Source organism: Ptychodera flava, chromosome 12 (genome assembly GCF_041260155.1).
Source record: "Ptychodera flava strain L36383 chromosome 12, AS_Pfla_20210202, whole genome shotgun sequence".
Lineage (NCBI taxonomy): Eukaryota > Metazoa > Hemichordata > Enteropneusta > Ptychoderidae > Ptychodera > Ptychodera flava.
This window is the reverse complement of record NC_091939.1, coordinates 37424790-37448183: the sequence shown is the minus strand read 5'-3', so window position 1 is coordinate 37448183 and position 23394 is coordinate 37424790. Positions and strand designations below refer to the sequence as shown.

The following is a 23394-nucleotide window of genomic DNA, read 5'->3' as shown; positions in this document are numbered from 1 at the left end:
TTGTTGACCCTCCCTTGTTTTACAGGTAGAACTATTAATATCATTAATTTCAGCATCGAGGAATTCACATGCTCTTTTTAAATTATTAATTTCACGCTTAAGTCTACGTTTTTCTGACAGATGCAATTTTGTTAGACGTCTTTGATTGCTGAGAGCTGTTTGATATCCATTAATTCTATTTTTAAGTTGTCGTATCAGGGTTTTTTCACTACATACAGGTTGTGACACCTTTACATGTTTACTGTGTTTATGTGTACACTGTTTCGTTTTAAGATACTTTATTTTCCTGGTTAACCTTTTGTACAAAGCACCACTTTTTAATTCATGGTATTTTTTCTCACTATTATGTAAGCTAACAGCGCGTTTTTCAACTTCCAGTTTCAGAACACAAACTTTTCTCTCTAGATTTTCTATAATGGTTTGACTTTTGGTTAGAGCTGTTTCAAGTTTCTTAACCATACCATTTTTTTCTCTACAAAGGTCCTGAAGGGTTGACAATTTTGTTTCATTCACCAGTTTACTTTGTTCAGATGTTGATGTGAATTTCACTTTTTTACTAGTCTCATTACCTTTGATATTAGCCTGTTGAAGTGGCACTCTAGATTCACTGATGTCATCAGTGTTTCTCTCTGTATGGATGGAGTTGCTTATATCATCAAACGGGACAGGTTCTCTTTTCACTGGGTCACTAAGATCACATGTTTCTTTCAGGTATGAAAATGAAGCTCCACTATCTAACCTCTTATTCTTGTTGATCCTGTCTACCTTCTGTTTTACAGTTTTTACATAATTTCTCAACCTCATCTTATTTGTTGTGAAGTGCGGAGATAGTGTTGATACTAGTAGCTGCATAGTCTGTAGTCATAGCCTCTTTCATACAAAAGTTATGCAATTCTAGTAGGAGACCATTAGTCATAACCACAGATTTAGTCATAACAAATTTGGAAAGTTCCGTGATATCCAACAGAATGGACCTGGTCAAGTTGTTATCTTTGCAATGAGGGCCAACATATTCCAAATCAATCTCTTCATTATAGAATGCTTCACTATCTATTCCATCATTCGATGATTTAAGTCGGGAAATATTCCTCACAGTACTTTCTATCAAAGGTCGCATTTTTTTGGTAGGGTATTTGGGGTATAGCTGAGACATCCACCTCGACACACAATTCCAAGACCTCCCATGTCGGACTTTCAGGCAGTAAAGTTGAAGTAGAAGTTTGTTTGTGCACATAGTACTTTTCAAGTCAGGCCGCCGACCTCGTCCACCTCGCAAAGATGCGGTCTCAAGTTTTGTTAGCTGATCATCATCTGAAGTTGAAGAGAAACATGTCATCTTTTATATGTTATGAATAAACACTGCTTTGGACATGAGATAATCTCAAGATAAAACAATGTTCATAAAAGATATTTCCATGTGACAAAATGTAACACCCATGTACTTAAATAGACAAGTATCATTTACAAAATTTACTCTTTTGGCTTTTTTTGGAAATTGTAGTTGTCTTGATTCTGTACTTTTAATCAATATGACCTTTTCAATTCTGTTTATCAATTACATAAGTATAGACTTATACCTTTGGAAGAAAGAGGTTATGTTAACCCTTTTCCTGCCAGACAGTAATAACTGTATTACTTCCCCATCAGCCAAGTCAGTAAAAAGCGGTATTGAGCCAAAACATGACGTATTTTCACCCGCTTGGCTTGGTATGTTATAGCATCTTTTGTCCAAAAAAAATCAAGTTTACAGTATTATGTTTTCAACAGCCTTCAAATGTACAGTATTATGTTAAAATACACCATATGTAATATGTTGTGTTTCATTAATTTTAACCATCTTGACCTGGTGGTGAAATATGGACTTGGCAGGAAAAGGGTTAAATGACTGTCAACAATATCCTACTTTTCACATTGATTTGATTGCAGGATAGTATCAACCGAAAATTTGAAAATATCTGTGAGAACAATAAGAGATAAAAAATTTTAATCCGGTTCACAAAATACACATTTCGCTATTGACCAATCAAAATATACAATGAGTGAATGAATTTAGTTTTAATTTCTGAAACTATGTTTTTGTAAAGTTGATGTGACAAATAGATTGGGATAAAGAGAAGAATCATTAAACACGGTCCTCAAAGTCAAGCAAAGTTTTACTCCATTTTAAAGCTGAAAATTTTCATAACGGTATGAGAACGATTTTTACTCTAACGGCTTGTCAAATTTGCGTACGCACAGTAAATAGTGCAGTGACGACCAGTATGTTTGACAGCTGATGGTGATGACGTCTCACAATTCCATGAAAATATTGTACTGACAGAAACATAGTTTTCACAGTATATTGATGATTTTTTAGGACCTCAATTCGACGAAATAATATATCAGTTTTCAGCACAGTTCTGTACTCTAACTCTGATCATGAGTACGCGTACGGTGACGGAAACCACAAACGTTCGATGCGTACACTGTGAGCGATGAACACTTCTATTTTTTTTAAACGCCAACAAACTGTCAAAGTACTTTTTACTGGCCATTTTTGATGAAATTCCAATGAAATCATAAAGTTACAGCATTGATCAATTTGATTACGTACCTATTTCAGTGAAAATATCGTCGAGGGCGACATCCGGTTGATCAGCGTCATGACGCTCAACATTCTCACGTTCTGTTACCGCCGCCATTTTAGAATCTAGTAATCTTGACGTCGCACATCGGCTGAGGTTGTTGTAAAGTTTATATCGTCGGAAATTCGCCGTTTCGTGAAGTTTCATTTTCAAGTAATTAATTTTTAATAGAGAAAAAATCCTTCTTTTTGGTATCAAAATCGTTTTTTTCCGTGAAAGAAAAGATTCAATGCCAACTCTCGGAACTTTTCAAACGAGATTTACGATATCCTAATTTGGAAATTCCCTCACGTGTCATATACTATTCTGAAGGTCATGTCATGAACTCTCTAAATCTGCATATGAAAAGACTATATAACCAATGGCGTAGGACCGCCAGGCCTTCGATTAAGCTATACGTAAAACTAACGTCGCCGGCGGCAGGAACAAACGCGCCAAACTGCAGCCGAATGACCCTTTCCGTACAACTATTTGATGTATTTCACAACATAAAATCCTAATATGACCTATATCGATAGAAAGAGCGAAAATTCTTCTTTATTTCCCATTTTATTTCATATCATTTTGTTCAACCATCGTTAAGTTACAGCTAATTGAAAATTCATGTTTTTTTTCTGTTTCACTGTGGTCCGTACTGTTGCAACTTCACACTGAGATACCTAATGAAATTCGTTTCTTTGCCTCGATAAAGTTTGTATGTGCGATGTGTGATAGTGAGCATGCGTGCGTGAGTGCTTCACGAACTCTACAACGTGTGGAGCGGTCTCAGTCAGAAAAATGTAACAACTTAGCCGGCTATTGAACCACTCTTTTTTGGGAGTGGAGATTTAGCCGAGCAGTTCTCTCTGTGGCCTCTCTGCTAGGCGACTGATGCCGTATGTTGTGGGTTCAAACCCGATTGAAAACTAGCCGTATTTTCAGAACACTTTTGCGTAAAATACGCAGGATTTTGCGTTAACGGAAACGCTGAACCCCTTTCACATGGTACACTTTATGGACAACCAGAGTGATCGATTTGAGGACAGAATAATCCAGAAATACATCAGAGTAATCAGTGATAATAGCACAGCATGCATCTTGTAAGGAACGGACTCTGTGACCTTGAAGTGTCCTTTTGACTGCAAAAAACAGATCACATAGATTGTATCCATTTAACAAATAGCACTTCATTGCCTGTTACATCCTGTTTTGACTCACTGTAAAATGCTGGCTAATACCAATGAGAAATGTCAAACGCCCTTTTGTGGACACAAATCATCGCGGAGCGAGGAAGTTTTATTTATGTGACGACACGAAAAAATGTAACATTTTAATCAATACTCAGAATCATCGCATCAGGTGGCAAATGCGCATACGCATGCCGCATGCGCTACACTAGGTAAGGTGTGCATGTTCCCAGGAATGTTTATTTTTAGAAATGCGCAATCTTCAAAGGTCACGTCATGAATTCAACTTACTGCCACGTGGAGATGACTGCATTGTTTTGAGTGCGCTGAGATTTTGCGTCCCTGGGAAAGCAGGTTAAATAAAAATTGTTACGACTGCTTCATTTTGCATCAAATATGCAGGATTTATGCATTAACGTGACCTCCCATACATGGAAACTACACAAATTGCTTTAGAGGGCATTATCACAAACAATCTTTAATGACTACTTGATTTGCCCAAAGTTTACTGAGAAATGTACCTGTGGCATGCTGGCAAGATAATTCTTTTGGCAAGGTCAGATTTTTAGATGATGACAATGGTGGTAGTAAAAGTAGTGGTGGACATTTTTCAATTAAAGTGGTCATAGAGGGTGCTATCACTTGCAAGAGTAGCTGGCAATGTGTGTTCTATTGGTGAACTGGCGGGGGCTCTGTTGAATGTGCCTGTATTATGCTAAAAAGTGAATACTGTTGACAGGTTACCTAGGTTTTGTAGAGAATGCAGAATTGCGGTAAAATTCTATGGCATTCATGACGCTTTTGCTACATAAATTACAGAGATGAATCTCTAAGATGGAAAAAATCAGCCCAATCAATAAGTCATGCAGCCAGATGTAGCATTAGATGAAAAGAATCTGGCAACGCCATCACTGATTTTGGAAATTTTGGCCAGAATTGCTGATATCTTAAAGTAAATAAGCATGTTATTCAGTTGCTGTCATAAGATTTGCATACTATGCATGCCCAATCTCAGGTTTTTTGAATAGACAGGTGAAGCTGCAGATATGTGTTGTAATCCAATATGAAGTTATTGCAAAATGCCAGAAGCAAAGGCTATGGACAAGTACGTGATATAAATTGTATACTTACAGTCGTTTTACATTTTCCAAACCTTTGAAGGTACCACTCTCTATCTTTTGTAGTCTGTTCCCAGATAAATTCCTGAAATAGTGACAATTCTCTATATCATAACAGATAATTCATTGATAACTTATTTCAGCGTACAATATTTTGGGACTTTCTTCTATAATTATTCTACCATGAATGTTAATTTAATTCAATCATTGCAAATCAACTTACTTATTGTTACCATGCATGTATTTTTAGTGTTATGTTAAAAACATATGTATCAGTGTTTGTTATTTATCATACTACCGTATATCTGCTGATGATACTTTTGTGTAATGAAGTTTACACTTAGTATAATTATTTTTTTATCCTAAGGAAGGCAAGCTAAGTGTTTATGGAAACGTTGACTTGGTATGTTAATAGAGTAACCATGTTCAGATCAACACTATATCAGGCAAATCAAAAAGCAATCTGCCGTTGTGGTTAGCCTACTTTCTGTAATTTTTACCTTACAACTCTAAACTTTTTGAAGCCTTGAATAAATGAGGAAGTGAAAGAAAAATACATGCTAACCCAAGAAACAACATGCAGACAAATATTTGGCCAAAATCCAGGGATGATAGCATGTCTAGGCATGGCAGCATGTTACAGGTAGGGTCACCATGTGTTTAACTGCTCAATGGAGGGGGGTCTGTCAGTGAGTTTTTAAATTTCAACACAGGCTCATACTTGACCATAATACATCCTAACAGGTTCATCATTCAATTGGATTTTTCAGCGTGCCAATCGGGCGCGTAACTTTAAACGTCTGGTAAAACTCCCATGGTGAAATTTAAAATAGATAGAAATACCCTTGATGGTCCATAGAACAGTTATGTTCATTTCTGTTATCATTTAGCACATGTGATCATTAAACATGGCAAAGGAAAAATACAATGTCGGTGTGTCCCCTGAAACTCTGTCCAGTCGACTTTTTTCTCCTTTCCTATGTTTGCCCGACACCATATCTTATAACTGGAAGTAAGTTTTTCACACCTTTGAGGAGTAACCTCCAGGGTTTCTGCTTACGTAATACTGCATGAGAGTCCATTCGGATAGTTTTCAATCGGATGTTATCCGGAAGCGATGCAAACCAGAGGGCATATCAGCCACAGTCACTTGTGGTTCCATATATGATGGTCGCTACTGTGTGGTATGCATTATCTGTACCACACAGCGGCGGGTCATGTATCGAATCACAAGTGACTGTGATAGTGACACATTGGATGTGTTCGCGTTGTATATCCACGGACGCATCATAGGCACGTTTTTCCCAGGATAGAAGTGCACAATGGATTTAAATCAAGACAAGTTTCCACGTTTAACAAAATAGACGGCACTTACAGCATATTCTTTGGATTGAGCAGTGGAAGTCTCAGTCTACAAGTGAGAAACGGAAGGCTAGGTTGCACTGATCACACACTGGGCTTACTTTGTTTCTGTTAGTAGATACAGGGCAGGGACAAGGGCGTTGGACTGCTATTTGATGTAAATGAACAGCGTTGTGACATCAGAGCGCACCAACCAAGACCCCGCTGAGGGTGTGGCCTAAGTGCAGCAAAATAACCCTGACAGAAACCACACATATCGAAATATCAAAACAGGGAAAGGGATGTGTGAATGTAAACAGTGAACATGGCATGTTCCACAAGAGACTCTTATTCCAGATTTAATGACAAATTGCAACTTTCTCTTTAAAAAACTGAACAAAAATGTTCTCTTTACTTGGAAGCTCTCATAGTTTAAATTCACACACTATTCACAAATATCGGTTTCTAGTACTCACAAGAATTCCATCTGATGAAGTCCATTGAAGCTGCCTTTCTTAAGCTGTAAAATCTTCATGTCAGTGAGAATTCTGATAGAAAAATATATGTCATTTGAATATAATCTTATTATTAGATTTCTGAGAATGTACCCATCACACTAAATGTTTTTAGGAGTTGGCAGGTGCTGTTTATAATGTCTTGGTCTGTAAAATTTGGACCTTATCAGGTTTGATATTTTAGCACAATTTGTCCATTTGGCCATAATCCTTGGAAAAAAGTAGCAATAACTGTGACAACAGACATGACAATTTCTTCAAAACCACTGTATAAGCAAAACCAGTAAAATGTTAATCGCTCAGGTCTAACATACGGAAGATTCATTGACATAAGAGACAATCAGTTTTCCTCCAATAAAATATATAATATATATTTTATTGGAGGAAAACTGATTGTCATATCATTATGATAATAACATCATCTTGACAAGCAGGTAAAATTGCTTCATATACAATTGAATCAACCCAGTAAAGCTAATACAGTTAAGACTTTAAATGAGAAATGACTCATAGAATGATTATAGCTTGTCATATTCTAACTTTATTAGGGGGGCCCAAGCCTAATGGCCGGGCTCCTATTGGTTTTTGTTTGAGTTCAATATTCTTCTTCTGCAACTTTTTCTTCTTCCGTAAATTCTTTGCTCACCTTGAACTCAAAAACCGCTTGACGTAAACCTCTTAAAATTGTAGTCCTAATAGGTAAATATGAGTTCTTGTAAACCTGGGTTTACAACTTTTGATTAGTCACATGACATGGCGGTCATATTGGATTTTCTAAAAACCAAAAAACAGCTTCTTCTGAAGACCTGGGGATTTGTTGATTTGAAATTTTTTGCATAACAAGTGTGACCTAAGGTTTGTAGAATTTGGAAATAAAATCCTGTTCAGTCATGGTGGCCACATTCGATTTCCGAAAAATACTCAATATAATTTTTAAAAATCTTTCTTTCCTGAATCAACCCACTGATTGAACTTAAATTTTAAGTGTATCATTCATAGTGTGAGCACTTGCAAGTTTGCAAAAGGCATATGGATTGGTCACATGGTTTGGCTGCCATATTGGATTTTTGCAAAAATCCTAATTTAATCTTTAAAAATTTTCCTCTCCAGAACCAGCACATCACTTTATAAAAAAATTCACTTATATTATCTTAAATACTTTCAAGTTTGCAAAAAATTTCAATTGGTCACTTGGTTTGGCAGTCATATTGGTTTTTTACTTCACATTTTGTATACCAAAGATAGGTTATCTAACAAGGTGAAAGTCTCATTTGCATTCTGTATGTATGCATGTATGTATGTATATATGTCCAGATCAAAAACTCCTAATCTGCAGCACCTACCATCTTAGTATTTGGTGTACAGGTGCACCCAGGGGTGGAGATACAAATTCGTTCAAAGAAAATTCAGAAAAATACAAAATTCAAGATATCTTCACGATATACATAAACTGTATAAGGTCTACCTAAGGTACTTGCATACTAATTTTCAAAACAATCAAACCAGCGGTTCTTGAGTTATTGATTTTTTACCATTTTCACATTTTTCAAGCTCATTTGCATAATTTGGACAATGCAAACTTCATTTGAACAAAATCCCATCTACAGCCCATGATGCATCCACAGACCAAATACCACACTAAAAAGAGCAGCGGTTCGTGAGTATTTGAAGTTGACAGACATATTGTACGTACGTACATACTTACATTACATAATTACATACACACAAACATACAGACGCCACCGACTTCACCTTATATGATAATCTCACATTGGTATAACCAAATGTGAGCTAAAAAAGAAAGAAAAAAAACGTAAAATCATGTGTTTGTTACCTTGCATTTGATTTTTGCTTGAACAAGGGCGTCTTTTATGTTTTAATTTCTTTTATATGTATGATACATTTTTCTGGCAATGTTGTGGCCAGTGTTTGATCGCCCTGAACCCCTGAAAAGTGCATAGTTGAAAATGAAAAAAATTTGAAAAAAAAATCCCTGCAGACCTACCTACCCTATTTTTGAAAACCATGTTATCAGAACAGCACAATTTATTCTTTTCGCCTAACACAAAGGAGCTCTATTGGCTGTTGGGTTGCTTGCTTTAAATTTTCAGAGAAATATCTTCAACTTTATATTTTTGTGAAGTTTTTTTCTGAATTTTTGACAGAAAAGAATTACAGAAATAGTCCACTGTACTGATTTGAAATTGGTTTGTAAATCCCTACAAATGTTCTTATACATATATTGCCAGGTCAGGCTGATATGAACAATTTTTTTATTTTTCTTTGTTGTTGGTAAAATATATCTGTACAACAACCAGTTCAATGCTTGTTTGAAATTTGGCATGGAGTTTCCATTGAGTGGTAGTACCATTACTTATTCAGATTGTGTTGATGTGAACAAAATTAATAAATATTGTGAAAAGATTGTCTTATTTTTGGCAATTTTATATCTACAGGAACTTAGAATACATAATGTGGTGATTTGACATGGTATACTGTATTTGGTGTTGAAATGCAGCAAAAAACTCATGAGAAAACCAAGCTGAAATTGATTTTAGCAGGTTTGGTCTTTGACAAATATATTCCTTAATTTTTTCAATGTTTGAGAGTATCAAGGCTGCAAATAATTCACACACTTCCTGACATCTGGCCATTATAGCTCATTATTTAAACATGTCAATATCAAGGGAGGGACCATTTGTAATCCTGGGGGGTCTGGAAGATTTTTGAAAAAAGAGACTTCTAGCAAATGTCATTAAATATCAGCTAGAGAAGCTTGACAAAAAGAAAAGGTGGGAGAGTGGGGGAAAATAATTCACAAAGAATCAGGTAAAAAATAATGCTACCTCATTAATCTCATTAGACCCCAGGATATCATATATGTTCCTTCCCTGATGTCTCTTTGCACAATTGACAATGCAAAGTATGTCAGTTGAAGATGTTAAGTTTGGTCAGGATCTTATTGGAATAGTCAAGTTCACCACACTTAAAATTATTATGTTAATGTCAATGTCATCAACCTTGTGAAGTTGGTGTTGTGAGTTGTTCCAAATGTGGATTCACCAGTTGTACTGGAAGAAAACAATGTTTACTTTTCCCTGTTGGGTTTAATAATTGTATGTTGAAATCTCTCCATGCATCTGGTGTATAAGCAAATTATGTAAACATTGGTTGCATATTATGTATTAAAAACTATTTCAGTCACTATCATCTATTGTTCATGAAAAATCAAGAAAAGTTTGCTGGGTGCCTGTAAAAGATCATATAATTGTCAAGACATTAACTGCCTTGCGATTGATTGCCTTAAAAATTATCCCACATTAGTAGAAAGAGGATAAGAAACTAATCAAAGTCACGTAACATATTCACCCTGAGTGCCTGTATATTTAACTATTTTATCATTACATCCAGATGTTTATCTTTATTACTCTCCATGGGCCATGAGACACCGGGGCAATGTCATCACCCTGCCAGTCTGTGTATGTCAATCTGTCTATATGGCCATCCATCCACTAGTCTTTCTGTAGACTAAGTTTGTGGAGCTCATAACTGAATATTTTCCACATTAAATGTGGCCACCTTCAGAATGTCAAATGCTTAGATGGTTATCTGTAATTGAATGGAATCTTGTACTGTATTTCGCCTAGTATCCCCGGGGCTACGTCTTCAAAATAATCAAAATGAACATAGGGGTGTTTAGCCAATCAACCCCCTGGAGATTTATGCTAATTAGGTCAATTTCGGGGGGGGGGGATTTGAGACATGGAGTTAGTGTAACATGAAACCTTGAATCCGTTGATCTTTTATTTCTGTAATATCTATTTCAAATAGTAATGAAGTAATAAATGATAAACATACAACTTCCAATAATAATAAATCATACCACAAATTGAATTTAACCTTTTTTTCTCTGTTGTCTTTTTAACAAATAACTTTGTGTTGACCATTTTCTCTTGTGAAGCTTGTATTTCTGAGCTTAGTTGGATAAACATATCTTGTGCTGTCCAAAATCTGCCTTTAAATTTGTCAGCTTTTCATTCTCAATCATGTCATTGCCATTGACATTGGCCTTGTCTACACAAGTGATTTTACAACTTCTATGCGCATGTCATCTGAACTGAATCTATTATTCTTGGAGAAGAGACAAAATGTTTACAATGTACAAATTTTACTGTCACTTGAGTGTGTTGTTTCTTTTGTTTTCAGCATCTGGTCTTTTTGGTAAATAATCCTATCTGATCCACATCTCAGGACTCTTACATACCAAAGTAGGTATATAAAAAGTGTACCTTACCAAAACAAATAGGTATAATTGAGGTACATACCTGAAATTTCAGGTACATATCTAAATTACACCTATTTGTTTTGGTAAGGTATACTTCTGGTATACCTATTTTGGGATGCAAGTGTCTGAATTTGGACTACCTGATCAAACCAAAGGTATATATTAGGTATTCCTTAATGGTACCTATTTATTTTTTGAAAAGGTATATCTTAGGTATAGCTATTTTGGGCACAAGTGTCCAAATCTGTACTACCTAGGTAGGCTCTTTTTTAAACCAAAGTTATACTTCAGGTATACCAAAATTGTACCTATTTGGATTGAAAAAGTATACCTTAGGTATCTTTTTATTGTATCAGAATTTGGTAAGGGAAAGCCCCCTTGGTCTTGTGCCAGGTTGCACGTTGTCAACATTGGTGTTACGCCAGGCTGCACATTGTAAACATGGGTGTTAAAGGACATACAGGCCACAGTCGTCTACAAGCAACTATAACATTCAAAGGGTTTTAGACAATAATTGGATTTGGATGATAAAATAAGTTTTGAATACTTACAGGTTAGGCAGATGATGGAGATCTTGAAAAGCCAGAGGTTCTATTTCTTGAATGGGGTTGTTTTTTAGCAACCTGTTGAAGAAAATGTTTTACATTCATAATACTTTATATCATATTAAACACATCATTTATCATTTTAGCTAATCACACCCAACTTTCATCCATATTTAGATGTGTGTATCTAAAAACACATGTTATTTTGAATTTCATTTAATTCATAATACATAAATTGGCAAACTTGTTTTAGTATGTGATATCTTTAGCAACGTTAACAAGCTTGACTCATGGGCCTCACCTAGTAATGATATGAGGCGCAGTTTTCTTATGTGGCTAATTCATACCAAAAATCATTAGCTACAGAAAAAAACTGATTATCATTGCAAATATATTCCTCAAAACACAAAGATGTACAACTGATGTGACACTTTTATTTAACACAAACAAGTTTGGATGTCACAGGAATATTTCTAAACACACTTCATGTGCATAGGTTTCAACGATGTTATGACAGAAAAAAGACAATGAAGTCAGCAATTTTCTTGAAAACAAATTTATTAAAATCATTAACTAAATCTTTCCTAAAAGTTTCTAGGGAATGGAATGTAGACAGGCATGGATGAACGAGGAAGTACTTTGGCTTGCAGGCTAAATCCAAATTGTGCAGAGTTCACAGAATAAATCTTGAGTGAGTGTGAAGGTCCAAAGTAGTCTTGATGTATGGACTGAAGTGATCTTAAAAGTGTCGCTGAAAATCTATATCATCCTGTATTTATATTAATTTCTCCGAAGATATCAAAAAATTAGAATTTCTATTGATATGCTAGTTATTGTTCTAAAAATATCTTCACTTGTTGTAAACATGACCTTCTAGAAAGTTCTATCAATCAATCAATCTAGAAAATTTGTAAAGTGTCAGTATCCAATAAAATTGTACATTAAAAAAAATCATTCAGTAAAAAGGGAATGTTAGCAAAAGGGAGAAGCTCAATAAAAAACCTGGTGAAATAAAAAATAAAATGAAAGTTGCATAAAAAATCAAAAGGTAAACAATCAATTAAAAAGTCAATCAATAAAACTGTCTATAAAACAAACAAATCAATGACGTGGGACAACTGTGGCAATGTCAGAATGCTCTTCAGAAAAGTTGGGTTTTCAGACATTTTTTCAGCACGTTGACTGTAGGAAGTGCTGCCGCTGTGGCGGTAGTCGGCACGACGCCGGCAGGGTTGGTTGGTGTGGTTTCCATCGGTACTGGCTGGAGTAGCTGTTCGTCGAGGTGCGCTGGGCGTCTCTTCGACCTCGTCGGTGTACGGGTGGCCGCTCGGGCGCGGCTCCTGCTCTTCTTCATTTTTGGCATGGTGAATTTTGTGGTGTGAACTTGAGCGTGGCAGAAGTTGAAATGGACGAGCTATAGCTTTGCTCACACTGATATGCGCATGGATAATGACGTGGAGAGGGTGACGCAAATTGTTTAGATAACGGTAAATGAGGGCAGTTGGTAGATAAGGTTACATCACAAGTGCATCCAGCCAGTGGTAGTAGGTGGCGCATAGTGACCCACACATGTCAAGGTCTAAACCCTTTTCCCCGTGTCCTCCCAGACGTTAACAATGATTATAGCAAAGCCATAATCACCCACTAGGACAGTAGATTGCAGGTCAAATTAGACTTGCTTTGAGTTTAGTCTACTCTCAATGTCACGCATGAATTCTTGAACTGAAATTGATGAGCGTCTTATGAGTAAAGGTTTTCCCAGTGAAAGTTTTTCTTGCAAAGGACTGTGATTAGAGAATATAATTTGAGTCCTTACTGACAGAGGCAATGGAGCTGTTCCGGATTGATATGATGGGGTCAAGAGTGTGTCCCTTTTTGTGAGTTGGCTCTTTAACCCACTGAGTCAGATTAAAGGCATCCAAGATATACTGGAACTTTTCTGTGGTTGTGTTACGTCTGTCATCCATGTGAATGTTGAAGTCACCAATGACGTTAATATGACTGGAGCAAGTGATTAACTTTTCTACCACTCAACAGACTTAGTCTAGGAACTTGGTTATGGTGAGCTTATTTTTCGTTGTAGCAGGATGATGATTAACAATAATGATTTTGAATAAAACGCCTTGACGAATTATGTCGCTTTGGTAGCTTCAAATGTTTTAATGCTGCAGAATGGCTTCCAGTCATTAATAATTCAATATTTACAGAAAATTAAGCCCTTCCTCCTGTACCATAAGGGATACAGGAGGGGGCTGGAGGAATTTCATTGGAAACTCAGAAATTTAGATTAACCCCTTGCCAACAATGATGAATTTGAGTAACCCCTTCCTTTGGAAATTTTGACTTACTCCCCCGAATGTTAACTCACTTAGAAAAGTTAAATACCAATACATGTTTTTGTAAAAATTACAAAAATACAGCAATAGTAAAAACCTTTCAAAGCCTGATGTACCCTGCTAGATTATCATTGGTTTTCTCATGACAGTTGAAAAAGGTGAAATCAACAAAATGACATTTAAAGTAACAACAAAATACAAATATAAAAGTTCACGCTATAACCAGTATCCCAACCATATAGTATTTTTTAATTTGTATAGGTTTTATGACAGGATTTTCTCTAGGATATCTGACAGGGCAGAATTTAAAGTACACGGGGAGAACACACTAGAGGCTGAGGGGGAAGTGTCAGAGGGGCTGTTCCCTATCTTGTATGGAAATGACATGTGTAGTCTGGTACAATCTGAGAGACATTACTTAATTTGTTTTTTTTACTAAGTAAACCTGTTAGAACACCCCAAGCGGAGAGAGCAAAAGAGGGGGATGTCCCCCCTCTTGCAATGAAAATTTTGAGAAATTGATGTGTGCAATCTGGGAGGTGTTTAAATTTATTTTGCACAAAAAATTGAATATCCCCCTCGACCTCTCCATATTTTGAGCAACTACCTCACATTTTTAAGTTTTTGAGTGACTCCCCTGTACATCCCTCCAACCCCCAGGCCATAAATAATGACCTAAGGGACAAAAGGAAACTTTGCACAAAATAATGTACAAAACGAAGCTGAGTACATTATGGTGTGCAAAGTTTATGTGAGTCCATTAAGATCTAGGAGGAGTACTTTTTTTGTAGTTTTGGCTATGCCAGGGAATATATAGATGTAGAAAACACAAAAATTGACATATCTGCATATGGATACATTATCAGTAAATATGGGGGTAATGTTACAAAATTCTCTGTATTGACAAAGCTGCGATATAATTTTATTTAAAGACAAAAATTTCACAGCACATTGAAACAGCAATAACCTTAAACCAGTACATGAAATTTAAAAATACCGCAATGATATGGTGTCGCTCACATTTGATCAGAATTGGTACATACCAGTATGGGTACCAAAGATCAACAATAAATGTTGTTTCTATCTGTCCAGTGCAGGAAAATTCTACGTTGATGTTATGACAATGATTTCTGCACAGTGCAACCAGAAAAACACCAAGAAATATTTAAACCAGAAAAACAAGAATGACAAAAGTAAATAAGGTGTGAAACTTTAGGTACTGGAGATCAATTTTAGCAACATGCATAGAACAAACAGCTAGTCCCTCTTAGTTTGAGCAGGTCTGTTAATAATAATAATAATAATAATAATAATATTTTTATTGCTTGCTTGTAAATATAGGATTTACATCACATTTGTGGCAATAAAAGTGTGATACAAAAATAAGTTCAAATTTTCTTCAATAAAGATAAAGTATTACAGTATAATAATATTAGCTAATAATAAATATAACTAGGTATTTCTTTGTTTATATAAAGTAAAAATATAATCTGCAAGTTGTTTATTAAAAGATAACTCTTGTTTTGTTGGTAGAGAAATAAGCTGATTTTCAGTATTGTTGTTTGGGAAATTGATTTTACTGAAAAAGTTCTTTCTTTGGACTTTGTATTTCTGACAGACTAATAAAAAGTGTGTTTCATCTTCAATACTGTTGGTGTTACACTGATTGCAGTATCTTTCAGTAATTGGGGTTTTTTGGTCTCCCTTTTTCAATTGCTAGATCATGCAAAGTTTGGTGAGTAATTTTCTTTTCTCTACTTGTAACTGTGTTAAGTGGGGTTCTAATCTCAAATTACGTTTTATTTTGGCATACATTCTTAGTTTACTATTTTCATCAGTGATCAAATTTTTCCAAAAGACTTCATAATTGTTTGTTACATTTGTTTTCATTAATCCAGTTATAACTTTGTTGTGTTTAAGTGATGGAGCCTATCAAGGAGAAAGTCCATTCCATTGTCTTTAATTAAAGCACTTAAACAGTTAAACCAGGATCTATTGTTAGTGTTGTTTACAATTTGCTCCAGAAAAGCTTCTTTAGCAAGATTACAATGTGGCAGTTGTACGATATGAAACCAGTATTTAACAATATTAAGTTTGATCTCCAGTAGAAGTGGGAATTGTCCTAGTTCACCCCTCACAGCGGCATTACAAGCTTGTCTATTACACTGTAAAATGTTCTTACAAAATTTGAGGTGAGTTTTTTCAATTGCTGATTTATCCCACTTCTTGTAATCCATGAAATCTTGTCCCCAAATCTCTGAGCCATACAGTAAAACAGGTTTAATGAAAACATTGAATAGATGTAGGGAAAATTTTATCTTTTTGTTGTGCAATAAAACCCTTTTTAAACTATACAAAGATTTTACTGCTTTATCAGCCAAATTTGTAATTGTGTCACTAAAACTACCATTTGATTTAATTGTCAGTCCTAAGTATGTATAGCTCTTAACAGATTTGATGCATGTACTACCATAGTTAAATACCGGTAAGTGTTTATCTATCAAAGGAGATTTACTTGGGTTTTATGTAAATTAACATCAAGTTTCCAATTGGAGCAAAATGTGTGTAGTGTATTTAACTCCCTCTGCAGACATTCTTTTGAAATAGAGATTAAGACTAGGTCATCAGCTGCGTAAAATAATGAGTTAACTGGGGTATTATTCAACACTAGTGGTTGAGTATTTACTTTGTCTAGATTTGTTTTCAAGTCATTGACATATAAATTGAACAGACTAGGACTTAGAACACAGCCCTGTTTTACTCCTTTTTCAACTTTCAGGCTGGGTGAGATAAAATTATTTGTTTTGATGTGTATTTTTGTGTTGGTGTACATGTGTTTTATAAGTCTGTATAATTTGCCATTAATGTTATTTTTGAGAAGTTTATGAAAAAGACCAACTGTCCATACCGAGTCGAAAGCCTTAGCAAAGTCAACAAAACAAACATAAATATTCTGCTTATTGTTAATATATTTGTGTATTATTGTCTTCAGGGTAAATATGTGATCTATTGTGCGATGGTTTTTGCGAAATCCAGCTTGATTATTATGTATAATATGATTGTCATCAAAAAAACTATTTAGCCTTTCATTTAGAATGTAAGAGAAAATTTTTCCTACACAGCTTCCGACAGAAATGCCCCTATAATTTTTCGGGTCATATTTATCTCCTTTTTTAAATAAGTGTGTCATAATGCTTGTATTCCAGATGTCTGGAAAGTTGGATGTATCTAGAACTGCATTAAATAATTTAGCTAAGGGTTTACAGAGAAAGAAGGAACCATGTATACAAAACCCATCAATCCCTGTTGCTTTTTTACTTTTTAAATTTGGAATTTTACAAAAAATTCTTGCTCAATTGAAAATGGCAGGTGTAATGATTTTCAACAGCAAATACAAACACTGAACTAGAAAGCATTTGCAAGCAAAAGCAAAGTTCCAGAGACCAGAGCAGCGGAAGAAACAAGAGAATGTGTGACAAAGATAGGTGAAGAATGAAAGAGTGCTTTGGATTTTAATATTCAAGCACATAGCTATAGTTAGGGCTGCTAGCAGTAAATACCATAATACAACTAAAAGCAAGGCAGTCCACAGATTACAAATGCCTACATGTACGGTAAAAACGCAACAGATACATACGAGGGCGACAACGCACGGAAATGTATATCAGACGACATTCTCGCGAGCCAGAGCAATAATTTTCGCTCCGCTGACCTACGCAAAAATCAATCGCTTGACGGGTAGCGCTGAGTTGTTGCCGTAAAGAGGCGCGTGGTTTACGACGATGATCAGACGAGAGGAAACATCGGACCTAGGCCGTTGAAATTGAAAACCGAGGCCACATGCATTTTCATTTGATTAAAAGCACAGACTAAAACAATTTTCATTGCAATGTCGCTGTTTTTACAAGATACTGACCGTTTGATCTTGGAAAGTTGAGCTGCTTTTACGTGCAGCCAACGCATGCCGGTGCGGTGCACGTGACAGACAGTTCACTATGAATGCCTAGCTCTGCATGGCAGGGCTGTGTGTTACCGGCGTTAAACGGCCTCGCAGACTGATATAGGAAAAACCGCAGAAATACGGCGGGCAGTTTCTCCGCCAAAACAGCCGATTTTGAATCCAAATTTTGCATTGATCTTCGTTTTTGAGCACACCCACCTCGCCTAGGTACACGATGTGCCCAGCCGCGCTTGTAAACTTACGGAAAGCCTACTTTTCTCTCTCTATGCAAGCGAAGCGATCGTATCCACCGCCATTGTTATCTCATGAGCATTCGGGCGAAACAGTATAGCGCCACGTATGGCGAGTATTTAGAGAAAAATGAAATCAAAAAGCAACAAAAAACAAAGCGAAAGAAAGCTAGAATTATTAATAGCTGAACGCAATATGATAGTCGAGCAATGCAGAATAAAAAATAAATAAATAAATACACAAGAAATGCCCATAAAACCCGTCCGAGCTGAGCGATGACGTCATAAGCGTGTCGCAATGCATTCTGGGTAATTAAGGTAAAATTTGTGTATAGCATGTTCTATGATAGTAATACCGGAAATAGAGAAAGAAAGAAAGAAAGAAAGAAAGAAAGAAAGAAGGAAAGTGAGCAAAAACTAACAGTTCCAGAGCTGGTCTCTGGAACTAATAACAGCAAATTATTGATAGTTTAACATCTGAAGAAACTAAGAATCAGGCTAATCAGCAGCTGGATAAGTCAATAACAACTAAAGAAGTGTTATCAGCATGTTGCTGCTGAGACACAATCTCCAGTATTATCTTTATCATTATTTTGTAAGTACTTGATCAATTTCCACATATCATATGAATTGTTAGCATGTAGACTGTTTAGTTTGTAAGTTGTTTTGCTAGAATTGCAATTTCTTAGTTTTAACAAGTTTTTTAAACTTCTTTTTCTTTGTGTAATAGGTAATTTTAACTGACTGTCATATGGAGCTTTATTTAATAGTTTAGCTGTTGCTATTAGGTCCCTTTTTGCTGCATCACAGTTTTTGTCAAACCATATTGATTTCTTTCTCTTTGAATTTTTCTTTCTCTGCTTTTGTCTATTGAAAATTCCACTGCAGGCTTTATCTAAGATGTCATTAAAATGCTTAGTGGCTGAGTTAATGTCAGATTTGTTATTACCAATATTGGTATTCAAAAATTCTGCAAAATCTTTTTGTAGCTCAGCTGATGCTAATCTATCCGTGTACATGTTGTAATTCAAAACAGATAACTTATCCCATTTCCATTTTTGGGGCATTTGCAATAAATTCACAGTATCTTTAACACTGCTTGGATTAAAATTCGTTAGTTTGAGAAGAGTAGAAATTTGACAGAGATCTGAGAAAATTGTGAAATTGTGTATTTTAAAATACTCAAAGTTATCGATGATGTCTGTTGTTGCAAGACCATAATCTACTACACTGTTTCCATTCCAGTGGTAACATGTAAATTTTCCACAAATATCTCCAGGTAGTCTGCCGTTCATAATTCTTATATTGCCGGTTAAGGTTTTACATAAATCTATGAGGTTTCTATCATACTTATTTTCAATCTTATCCATAAAGCAGCGATTAAGATGTGTATCAACAGAATATCCTAGTGGAACTGGTATATGATTTGAAAAATCATTGTCAATAAAATCTGGCAGTAATCCTACTCTGGCGTTAAAATCCCCTAAAATCATGACAGATCCAGAACAGTTATATTTTGTGATCAACTGTTCTAAACGTTTGAAAAATGATTCAAACTTTTGTTTGGAATTTTCTGGTGCGTTGTAAACAAAGCAAATAAATATATCCGGTTGTAATCTGAAAAATGCTTTTGAAAGTTAGCACCACACCATATCTTCCGCATCTGAATGAACCATTTTTACACCCTTCTTTATAGTATTTTTTATCAAAAGTGAAAGACCACCCCTCTGTTTTTTCTTTTTTCTGACAACAGAATAGTCATAGTATCCAGGAATGTGAAAAGTATGTTTCAATTGCTCTGTGAGCCAAGTTTCTCCAATACCAATAATGTCATGTTGAGTAATATTATTTATAAATTCACTGTCTTGAAACTTTCTCTCTTGGTAACCCTGTATGTTCCAATAGGATATTGACAGTGAAGTTTGTATATTGCTGTTTTTCTGAAATGTAAAGTTACTCATATCTATTGATTGGTATCATTTGCCTATGGCTTTGAGGTGTATCAACATATTGTGGCAAAATGGGGTGATTTCTAGACATATGAAATCCTTTTGTTGCGTCCCCATATTGCTGTACCACCGGATTAACAGGATGTTGAAAATACTGTCTTCTCCTGAAAAGGTTTCGGTTCACACCAAGGTTTGGAGCAAGCATATCCTTAATATTCCTCACTAACAAAGCTGTACCCTGGTCATTTAAATGAACATTGTCATGCAAATGTGTTGCTGCATTGATATTGTTGTGATCGATAAACACTAAATTATTATGCAAATTTCACATTTTATGCAGTTGTGTGTTTAAAGCATGGAATAATGAATTATTTTGTCTTGGAATGACTGATGAGATAAAAACTGTTGACTTTGGGAATTTATCTAATGTTACCTGAATCAACTCAGAATATTTGTTTACACATTCCTCTACAGGAATACCACTATCAATATCATTAGTACCAGCATGAATGACAATATTATTTATGTTGGAAGCTGACACAGATTGAATATAACTTGTGATTTGAGGAATATTACTTCCTCTAAGAGTTCACGCATGAGTATTCCTGTACACCCTGGAAGGATTGATATCCTTCAGCATAGAGTCACCAACGAGGGTCTGAGTCTTTCTTACAAACTTTACCCAGGGTGTTTTCCACTGTTTTTCTTGAGATGATTCATCTTCCCTTGCAAACAGGTTCCCATGGACACTCTCCGTATTCATGAGTGGCGCGAAAGGGTTGGTTGATAGTTCCTGATATTTCGCTTTGCTGTTCTGAGGCTTCTCCTCTTTTGCCTTTATCAGCACACTCATTCTGGCTTCTGTTTCATTTTGAGCCTTGAGCAGTGAGTCGTTCACTTTTTGCATCTCTACAATGGTGTCCTGGAAATGTCTCTGTTGTTGCTGCTGTTTGAGTAGGATGGTATCCACCTTGGTTTGAGATTGTTGCATCATTTCCTGTAATCCTTGGATAGACTTGTTAGGTTGATTAATTTTCTTATCCAGTTGCTTGATGTCATGTCTGCAGTCAACACACTCACTTGCTTTCTGTGATGATTGTGTCTGTTTTATCTCTGTGTACATTTGGTGATGTTTTTCTGTCATCTTCAGAAGTTGTTGTATATGAGTGTTTTGCTGATTTAGATTTGATTCAAACGATCTTAATTTATTTGCAATGTCAGTGATGTTATGTCCATTTCTAATGAGTTCACAATACTTATGGTCAATTTGCTGAACAGTCTTGAACATGCCTGATAAGGTAGTTGCCAGATCCTATGTATTTATATTGTAGTGGGATCCTGATTTAACATGACACTTCATAAACAATGACAGGAAATGACTAAAGATCAGTGGAGTAGCCTGTTTCAGTCACTGGCATGCCACCACTCCTGCACATTTGCATGATTTCCCTTTTTCTTACCTCATTTACACATTTTTGAAACTGACGTGTTCATTTGAACAACGTCACATCTCAACCCCTGCATCTACCTATACACCAAATACTGAGATGGTAGCTTTGGCGGTATGGGAGCTTTTGCATGTGACGGACATACATCCGCACATACATACCCACATACATACAGATGCCACCAACTCACCATATAAGCTCTTTTTGGTATTTATATATATACCAAATATGAGCTAAAAATCAACTTTTCAGTAACACTAGCTGGAAAAAGGGATATCTTGTGACATGAAGTTGAGCGATGCAACCAAGCAGTGGTCACAGGGAGGGTGGTCGAGCTTCCTGTTGTAGAAACTTGAAATTTAGCTATTGAAATGGTGTAATTTTGTGGCAATTTCGGTGAATTTTAGACATGTACAGACCATTACACCAAACATAAATTAAACATGTCTTGAACAAAAAAAAAATTGAAAAAGTTAAAGTTCAGTGTTAAACAATTGACACTGAAAACACTAAAATTTTAAAACAAGAACAGGCGAGAAATGTCAGCCAGTACGTTGTTGTTTGGGATTGATTGACTGATTGATTGATTGATTTATAAATTGACTTATTGATTGTTTGATTAGTTTTTTTGCAATTTATGGAATGTATGTATCGTTCCTGTCTGAGTTTTTTTTTATTACATGTACACTACTATCAATGGACGTAGACAGAATCACTGTTCCGAACATGAGTAGGTGATGTGTACATGAGGAAACTCGCCAATACCACAGGCAACTCATCGCTTGCGTGGAAAATAGCGTCAATGACACTTGGTTCACATTTGGTTAGATGTGGCAGGCATTAGTTAGTACACTTAACTAAGTTTACCCCTGGGAACATGCAAGTTTTAAAGCAATCAGACGAGCAATTTTAGATAAAAAAACAATTGTGACCAAAAATAGAAAAATTGCTCGAAAAATACAAATATTAAAATTAAACCATAATTTGAAGACACTCAACTAATGTTGCCTCTAGGTGCATGGATACCAAGTTTTAAAGCAATCAGAACAGTTCATTCAGAGAAAACTACTTTTGGACCAAAAATGCGAAAAAAATTTCTTCTAAAACACAATTATGAAAATTTCACCACAATTTTAACAAATCTGACAAAGACAACCCTAGGATGAAGAGTATCAAGTTTCAAAGCAATTCAACAAAAACTTTGGGAGAAAATGAGTCTTTGACCAAACATGGGAAAAAGTGCTCCAAAAATGTAAATGTGAGAATTTCACCACAATTTGAACAAATCTGATGGAGGCTTACTGCATACAAAGTTTCAAGCAAATCTGGCAAGTGGTTACAGAGTTTTCCTTTTACCTCATTTGCATATTTTTGACCCACTGATATGTTCATTTTAACAAATTCCCATCTACACCCCTAGGTGCACCTGTTTATCAAATACTAATACAGTAGGTGCTGCAGTTCAGGAGTTTTTGATGTGGATGGACATACATCCGCACATACTATGTATTGGTGGTAGATACATGTTCAACTGTCAATGAGTATTTGTTCAAATGGGGTCAACATTACTTCAAAATGGTAATAAGCAACAAAAGTGTGAACTTGGTGAAAATCTCAATAAACATTGGTCAGATTGTCTTGGCAAGGCACCCAACACTATACTGTACAAAAAGTGTTGCATTGAAGAAGTTGCCATGAGTGAATCTAAAAGAAGTTGAGGTATACAGATATTTTAAACAACCATCCTTTTATTTACAAGATGCAGGATAACATTTGAGTATCTTCACAAAACGTGTCATCTGTATGGACAGTAAACTTGTTGCTTAATCCAGCAAGGTCAGGTTAATAATCACCAACTCTTACATCGGTGGATGTA

General features: G+C 35.7%; 1 protein-coding gene across 1 annotated transcript in view; it reads right to left on the bottom strand.

The window, feature by feature from the left end:
* Positions 1-23394, bottom strand: part of LOC139145779 (uncharacterized) — a 300693-nt gene that overhangs the window by 26339 nt on the left and 250960 nt on the right. Inside the window, exons 44-46 of the mRNA XM_070717084.1 lie at positions 11601-11672; positions 6726-6797; positions 4922-4993 (exon numbers count right to left, since the gene is read on the bottom strand). Coding sequence (XP_070573185.1) covers positions 4922-4993; positions 6726-6797; positions 11601-11672 — 216 coding nt within the window. The remainder of the gene's footprint in view (positions 1-4921; positions 4994-6725; positions 6798-11600; positions 11673-23394) is intronic.